The 8,877-nt window shown below is 34.2% G+C and overlaps 1 protein-coding gene across 14 annotated transcripts in view; it reads left to right on the plus strand.

The window, feature by feature from the left end:
• EHBP1 (EH domain binding protein 1) overlaps positions 1 to 8,877 on the plus strand; it is a 292,696-nt gene that overhangs the window by 245,778 nt on the left and 38,041 nt on the right. For all 14 annotated transcript variants that reach the window (XM_016163002.2, XM_016163001.2, XM_036225110.1 and 11 more), the window contains 3 exons: positions 1,614 to 1,752; positions 1,900 to 2,006; positions 4,699 to 4,822. In XM_016163002.2, the coding sequence (XP_016018488.2) occupies positions 1,614 to 1,752; positions 1,900 to 2,006; positions 4,699 to 4,822 (370 nt within the window). The remainder of the gene's footprint in view (positions 1 to 1,613; positions 1,753 to 1,899; positions 2,007 to 4,698; positions 4,823 to 8,877) is intronic.

Consider the following 8,877-nt stretch of genomic DNA (forward strand, 5'->3'; position numbering starts at 1 on the left):
CTCTATCTTTGAACAAAAGAAAGCCTGGATCAGGTCTGATTTTTTGCGTTCAATTTAGCTTTCTGCAGTGGATTTAATGCAGAATGAAGCTGGCCTAAGAATAATACAATGGATTGAAAAGGCTAACTGAATTAGCGGGTTTAGAGGAATACATTTGTAAAGTGGCAGAAGTCCCTAGTCATAAAAAGGTTTCTTAAGATAGGATTTGCTAGCTAATCGCACTGATATTTTAGCATGTTGCCAGGCCTCAAAAAATTTAACCCTATTTGTTTATTTTGGTAAAGACTTGAGTTTTAGACTATTGGAAAGTTATTATAACAGTAGAATATACACTTTTCTAAACAAACAAACAGATGAAAGCCAAAATTGTTTCTGTTCTAACTACATAGCATATTATAAGCATAATACTAATAATAAATATATAACTTTTAAAAAATAAAGTAGAGGTATTTTCATTCTTAAGATTTAATTATTTAAATAGATGAAATTGGTTTTGCTTTGAAAAAAGATCTCATGTAGTAATTTTTAAAGTTATTCCAACAAAAGGTGTGCTTAAACAGCTTGTCTTTGTATGGATCTTTTTAGTTAAGATTTTTTAAATGGTGCTTATAAAGAACGTATAGAGTCCATCTGTTCTCTCGAAGCTTTCAGCATTGATTTGGGGTTTTATTTTTTTAATAAAATGCAGTTTACACGTTTATAAATGAGGCATTCTGTGTTTGTGGAAAAGGATAAACTGTTACCTTCCCTTGAGGATTCTGTATCCCAGGCCTCCTTGAGGCTAGAGAATAGGCCATTGGAGGACTCCCTCATTACCAATTGTCTCAATGCAGAGGAAGGGCAAAGTCTTGGTAGCTTTTGATAACCAGTTTCAGCATTCAGCAGGCTTAGCTATTAGTCATGCATCTTAGCCTTTCCCTATTTACTTTCAAAACACTTAATAAAAATAATAAAAGATTAGGTATAAAATGAAATATTTGTTTGGTACACAGCATCTCGGTATCTGCAGCTTCCACACACTGCAGTGGTTCAGTCTTCTGGGATATTTCTTGTTGATAGAACCATTTGAATTTGTTACCAGTATTAACATAGGAAGCTCTGGAAAAGATAATTGTAGTTTCTTTAGCTGTAAAGGGCTTACTTACAAATCTGGCTATGGAAAGTTATAGCTGATGAAATGCAGTTCAGTGGGGTAGTATTATAATCCTACCTTTTAGCCTTCATTCAGTATTAGTGGTTTATCTCAATGGGCATAAAATTAGAAACTAGTTCTTCTTGTCATACAAGTCGGTGGGGCTGGGCAGAATAGTGGGGAGAACAGACAGAGGACACATGGCTTTTTAGTGATACATATCATCAGGAGAAGACACAGGGGTTCCCAGTGTCTGATGAATCAAAGTCATTAAGAGTGATCCTCCATTTAAACTATGTCTCCCGAAGTTTTTGGTTACAGGTAACAACTTGCAGTTGAGCTATTTAGAGCTCTTTAAATCCTTTTTCTTTCAAAAAGTTTCTAAATGACAGTATCTTAAATCAGTAAAAATTGTTTTAGTAATGTGCAATTTCATATGTTTTAGATCAGGGCCCTTTGACCATGTTTGTTTTACTTTTAGAATGGCACAGACGATCTCCGGGCTGAGCGATTACAAAAAGCAACAGAACGATTTAGAAATCCCGTTGTGTTCAGCAAGGATTCTACAGTCAGAAAAACTCAACTTCAATCTTTCAGTCAATATGTTGAGAATAGACCAGGTAGGTACACTTTTAAAAATGTTTTCCAATCTTATGATTTAACAGTATTTAGCTACATATATTAAAAAGCTGATAATGTAAATTCATATTTCAATACACAAATATCAAGCTTTATAATAATTTTACATGTCTTTCTCTTTTTTTAAGAGATAAAAAGGCAGAGATCAATACAGGAAGATACAAAGAAAGGAAATGAGGAGAAGGCAGCAATAACTGAAACTCAGAGGAAGCCATCAGAAGATGAAGTGCTTAATGTATATTAATTTTTTGTGTGGTTTCATGATTGCTGATAATTCCAAACTGTATGTGGAAATAGTGCCTTTATTTGTTAAAATGAGATGTTAGGTTTTTTAAGATGTCAATCTCCAGTGCATTCAAAGCAGAGTGAGAGGGGTGCACTGTTGAATTAGTCTGCAGTGTGGTGATAATTGTCAGATAAAAAAAAATGAATTTTTCAGAGTTCCACAGCCCCAGCTTCCTTGAGACATTTCCATCAGGGCACTTCCCATAAAGAGATTCCAGTATTGATCTACCGGGAGGATTTTAATTATTACAATAGCAGATACCGCAGAGCTGCAGTTAGAGGGAAAAGTCACATGAGACCTGCTAGAATTTCTCAGCCAACCCATTTTGTTGGCTTGGGTTAATGGGTGTTCAACCTTTCCATTATCCAGATCAGCCGTGAATTACTAGCTGAATGATGTTTGCATTAATATAATATATATGGTAATTTCTTCACTTAATTAACGGGGAGGTTCAGCTCAGTAGGGGTATGGGCTGATCATGTGTAAAATTGATTTGTGAGGGAAATATTTGATAGACCGCAGGGAGAAAGCTGCTTTTGATGGACAGCTGCAGGACAGAAGCAGGAAGAACAAGTTTTAACTTGAATTTTTGTCTGGAAGCATAGCTCTCTTTAATGGTGCTACTTTTTTTTTTTTAATTTTCTACTTTTTGTATAAATATTTTCATTCTTATTACTGTTGAAATAGTCTTTGTTGGATTTTAAAATCCTTGTAAATGCACCAAGAGTTACAAACTACATGTTAGGGCCCTAAAACTTCTCATTTTTAAGTTGTTATACTAAGACCTAGGTCTTATTAGTACAGAGAACAGTTCATTGGTATATCCTAGTGAAATATTTGGTATAATTTTCAAGTTGTAGAATACCTGAGTATACAATATGCTGATACTAAAGCAATCTGATTATAAACTTTGTTACATTTTTAATTAAATCAGTAAGCAAAAGCAATGAAGTTTTATGTTATCTTTCACTTCTGCTTTCTTATACCTTTGTTACCTATATTGTCTTTGCAAACCATTCAGTTTGTTTTGTCCCTCTTGGATGGGAATGAGAAAAGAAGAGTCCTTTTTGAAAGTGCTCTGCCGTTTGGCAGATAAGTACAAAAACCATTCACTGGATTATTCCAGATTTTAAAGTTACCACTAGCATTTCTTCTGTTGTTATAATTTTTCTGTTATATTTCATATTGAGATGGGAGAATATTTATTTGATGAATATTTTCAAAATACAGTGACTTGATGGATCAAACTATTCTGAGATATTATCAATTTTATAATTTCTTAAGATACTTCAATTTTAAGTTTGTCAACTACCAAAATCAATTTAATAACAAGCTGGTATAAATTGAGTTAATGTGTGAGTACAAATTATTTACCATTTCCAAAGATATATGTTGTGCATGTGGTTAGACTTGCTTATTGAGCATGAGAATTCCAAAATATGCTCATAAATAACATATTTCTTGATTTTGTTTCTTGTTAAGGAGTACTGACAGATAATTCCTAACGGCTTCTTAGAGATTAATAGGCTTCAGATAGGGAATGGATTTGACAGAAGAGGATTGTTCACATTTACTTCTCTGTATAAATAATGTTCCAAGTGCTGATGGCAGTAATGGTGGTAGTGAGAGTAATCACTTTAGTTCTTCAGTATTTCTCAGCTACTTAGGGAACATAACCCTAGAAATGTCACAAAATAAACAGGTATTCCAAAGGGAGCTATAATTAATCCGTTTGTAACTATACCATAGATAATAACTCTGCCCCCTAATGATTTAAATTTGTAATATGAAAATAAGAATTAAGGCTGTACTGGTACATTACAACAGAACGGCTACTCAGAACTACTAAGGATAATTTTTTTTTTTTTAATATGAATGGTTGTAAAAAGTAAAATTTCAAGTTGAAATCCAAATTTGGTTAAATGGAAGATTAACTAAATCAGCATATTAGTTGCCTTAGATCCTATGTAGCAAGGTTTGAAACCACCTGTCAAGTTAGAATTCACAGCTACAATAATTAGTAATACATCAACAGAATGACATGTTAAACTACAGAAGCCAGCTGGAGGAAAAACTGGAGATACTAGAAACTTCTCTTTTACCATTTTTAAAAAGCATTTTAAATAGTATAGTCACAAAGAAAACAAGAAACATCTTTAATTTTGTATATTTTGTAAGAAAAAATCTGATTTTTCAAGATAGATACTTAAAGAATCAGTTCCTTGATTCATAAAATTTCATTTTTGTATATTATACTTTTGAGTTAAAGATGTCATTTGTGTTTGTTTTGACAATCTCCAAGGGGAACATTGTCTTCTGTCCTTGTCCATGTTTAAATTACTTACTCAACGCTAAGGAGAATTTTTTCTAATTTAGTGTTAACTTTTTTAATCTGGTAAATCTAGTTGTTAAATTATAAATGTAATACTAAACAGCTGAGATTTTCTCCATTTACAAAAGTATTGCTATACATAATACATATGAAAATTCTTTGAATCACAGGGAGTGGCTTTTTGGTACTAAGGGTGATACTAAGGGTATATTTGGTTCTCTAGGTAAGTGCTTTACTAAGTGTTTGTAGAAAGGAAAAATGCAACTTACAAGTGATTTTTTTTTCCTTTCTGTTTGTTCTCGTTAACAGAAAGGGTTCAAAGACACCAGTCAGTATGTTGTAGGAGAATTGGCAGCACTAGAGAATGAGCAAAAGCAAATTGACACCCGTGCCGCGCTGGTGGAGAAGCGCCTTCGCTATCTCATGGACACAGGTACGGTGCCCAATTACACTGTAAACAGTTTTGGCAAATTGAGCGTTCACAAACTCTTATAGAGTTTTGGAAGTGTGAATCTTTGAAGCCTGAATGTTCAGCAGAACTGCCTTGAAAATAAAAAGGCTGCGATTTGCAGCCACCTCTCTGGGCCCTGGTGATAAGAGTGCCTTCATGGGAAGTGATAACTCGCCCTGATACCGTGTGAGCCAGCACTATTGAACAGTGTGCTCATCCATGCAGAGTTGGAATACACATCTGTGCCTCATTGATATGCCACTGCTTAAAAAAAAAGTAAGATCTTCACTGTTCTACTGATTCATTGGGAAAAAAAAAAGATTTGGCCAGCTAAAGCCATGTACTGCATGAAACAGAGCACTATGCATAGGGGACGGCTCCATGGACTAGATCACTGAAATTTGAGAATACTATCTGGTTACTGATGCTACACAATTTTTTTTTTCATGAGAACAGATTTTTAAAAGTCCGTAATACTTTGTGTCACAGTTGCACTTGAAAAGATTAAGGTATATAGGAAGGTTTGTAAAAATGGGTAGGGCAGCAAGTTAGCTCCTAACCAAAAGGTAGATTGGTATTTAATGCTGATTGCCAGTAGTGATTGAATAGATCTGGGTGCACAATAAGCCATTGAAAATAAACAATGCGTATGTTTACACACACACATTTCTTTAAAATACTGCTTCTACAAAAGGTAAAAATGAGAAATAAATTCAAATTATACCAAATTAAAAGTAAATTATATTTTTAAAAAATATAAAAATAGAGAAGAGTAGAAAATCCATTCCTTTAATTAAGTTAATTGCCTAAATTTTGTGGCAGTGTTAAAGTAGATTAATAAAGTAGTAAAGTAGATTATTAAATTAGTTGTAGTAGGTTAGGATTAGAGAGCTTTCCTGAAGTTTTGCCAAAAATATGTTTACAATTAAAGAACTCCCGCCCCCCCCCCCCAAAAATGGGATTTTTAAAAATGCCTATACTAGTGAAATCAGAACATATTGGAACTTTTGGCTTTATCTGGCCCATTGGGTTTCAAACTGACCTGTGGAGTCCTAAAACTTCTTCAGAGGCGCTTTAGGGCTGCTAAGGCAATAAGGGAGCAGAAAGCAGGCAGGCATCTGGATTTCTTACTTTACTCAAACAGAATAGCTCTGAGATATTTATTTGAAATAGCAGGCTTTTTGGAAGAGTTCATTTAAAGAAAAGTTCCTATTGCTTACAATTCAAAATTAGCAAAAAATAATTTTTTTTTTTTTAATTTTTGAAAACATTACTACCTTACCTTCTCATAGTACAGAAGTGACAGAAGCATAGGAGAAGCTGAACAACCTTGGACTAGAATACAGGTCATCTAAACCCCATCTTACAGGATCCTTCCTGCTACACCAAATTACCTGGAACACATTTGTCATTGCCTTAACTAGTTACATGTATGCTCAGTTTTATACATTTGTTTAGATTCAACAGGTATTCCATAAACCAATATATTGTTTCACATTTGCATTTTTTCCTTTGGTTTCTAAGGAATTTTGAAAATATAAGTTAGGTTAGTGATATAAAAAATGTAAATTCTAGGTAGCATAATTTCTGTAATACATTTTAAAATTATTGCCTTTAAATATTTTAAGGAAACTAATTTTTTTAACAAATTCTTTCAAGTTGACCACTTTGTGTTGGATAAAGTAGATGTTCCTATACAAGAAGCCTTGTGCCACAGAGAAAAAGCTAGAAATTCTGTTTTCTTCTCTTCATTCACACTTGGAACCTGATATATTGAGGGTTCTAACCAAAATAGACTCAAGTTCTCCTCCTCACCTCAAATATTACCAGTGAAGCTTTGAAACAGCCCCATTCCAACTATGGATCATTCAGAATCTGAAAGACAGGCATGGAGTAAAGATTGATTCTAGAATCCCTTCATTGTTTTATATTCTTTACTATGCAGGACAGATCTCATCTAGACTGGGTTTGCTACTGCAGATTTAGATTAAAATTGACTTGGTTCCCCAACTCGATAAGTTCCGAGAGTCACCCTGAACTGGATTGAACCTCCTCCAGCCCAAATAATGGTTTCCTAAGATGTGCTTAAAACCAAGTTAGTGTAGTAAGATATAAGAAATTAGAAAGGAAAAGCATGTACTCATCCTTTTCTTTTGGGGGTTCTAATAGTTCCAACTTTTTATTTGCTGTAGTAGTTAGTACCTTTTCTCTGGTATGTTAGAGTTTTCTATGTGCTTTCTGAATCTCAGCCTTAGAATTAAATAGAGCAGATAGTATCCATATTCATTTTGTTTGTTTGTTTACAGTAGAAAAGTTTCATTCGAAGGGAAAGTACGTTTCCAGATGTGGAAGTGGGCCTGAGCAAGAGAATTGTGGCTCAAAAGGCCAGTATCCATATCCATTACATAACCAAACTGAGGCTCAGATAGGGGACTCAGTTAAGATGTCCTAATTAGTAATGGCTGAATTAGGGCTTGAACCTGAGTTTTAGATTTTCTAGCTCTTGAGTCAGCCCTCTTTCCCATCTTATCTTCTTTATAGAACAAATATACTGTATCTGCTATTTCAGTTTTTATATATATGTAGATGCTGACTATATACAATTTTGATTGATTTGAAATTCACATATAAATTAACCATTTAAAGTATACAATTCAGCAGCATGTAGTATATTCATAGTGTTGTACAATCACTACCACTATTTCCATTGTTTTTCATCACCCTAAACAGGAACTCTGTACTCATAAGTGCAATCTAACAATAGTTGACCTTTTGTGTCTGGCTTTTTTCACTTAACATGTTTTTAAGGTTCATCTATGCTATAACATGTACCACTACTTCATTCCTTTTTATGATTGAAACATGTGCCACATTTTATTTATTCATTCATCCTTTGAGGGACATTTGGGTTGTTTTCAACTTCTGGCTACTGTGAACATTTGTGTACAAACATTTCTTTGAATCTCTTTTTTCAGTTCTTTGGGGTATATCCCTAGAGTTGGAATTGCTAGCTCACAAATTCTTTAACTTTTTGAGGAACTATACTCCGTTTTAAATGAGTTGTAAAGTATATTTAGAAGGTGATCTCGTGGAATTGAGAATGCATTCCCCCCTTCAAAAAAAAAAAAGTATTCTTATAAGCATACACAGTCTTGATAAACTCACAAAAACCTATTTATTTAAAATATAACTAAAAGATGAATAGTTTTCCTAGATTTGAGTCCTTGGTTCTCAGAGCTTGAGCAGCTCTGGATTTTAAGCACCAGCCCCTTTGACATTGAAGCTCTGGCACCCTGAGGGGTTGGTGGTAGAGCCTGGATGCACTGCTGGGCATTTCTCTTGGTATGTTGGAGAAAGCTCTAGCAAGCAAAGAGCAAAGGAATGTAAGAAAGAGTTTCAGTGGGCCCTACAGCCAGATGGGAATGTGCCATAGATGAAAACGGCAGTGGAGGAGGAAGAGCTCAAGGAGTTTCAACATCCATTTGGGGGAAGGACATCTGTGGCAGAGGCAGATCAGTGTGGGGATTTTTACTTTCCAAACTGAGTAATCTTAAATCAGTGATAGTCTAAATACTAAATAATAGTATTGTGTGAGTGAATGTGTGTATGTGTGTGTGTGTGTGTGTGTGTGTGTGTGTGTGTGTGTGTGTCTGTATTTTCTGTCATCCCACCTTGGGGTCTGTAAAATCCTTATGCAAATACTAGATAATTTTTTTCCATCAGCTCATAATGTTTTTTGTTTTGTTTGTTTTGTTTTTATTTGTTTGGTAATTGCTGCAGAAAACAAACTTTACATTTCTAGCTCCTAAAGTTTGTAATGGTTACTTCATTGGGAACCGTAAAATGTATTAAGAACATTTATATGTTCTAAGCTAATATTTTGTATGTAAGTATTGCGCTAATGAATCCATACCAGCAATGTTGTAATCCTTGAAAAAAAATGGAGTTTAGAATAGAAATGTGAATTGGCCCTTTTACTAAAGTGCTGCAGACAGTGTTACTGTAATTAATGGTATTCATTTTCCATTCCCAATCTG

The sequence above is a fragment of the Rousettus aegyptiacus genome, unplaced genomic scaffold, assembly GCF_014176215.1.
Source record: "Rousettus aegyptiacus isolate mRouAeg1 unplaced genomic scaffold, mRouAeg1.p scaffold_m13_p_7, whole genome shotgun sequence".
NCBI classification, from domain to species: Eukaryota; Metazoa; Chordata; class Mammalia; order Chiroptera; family Pteropodidae; genus Rousettus; species Rousettus aegyptiacus.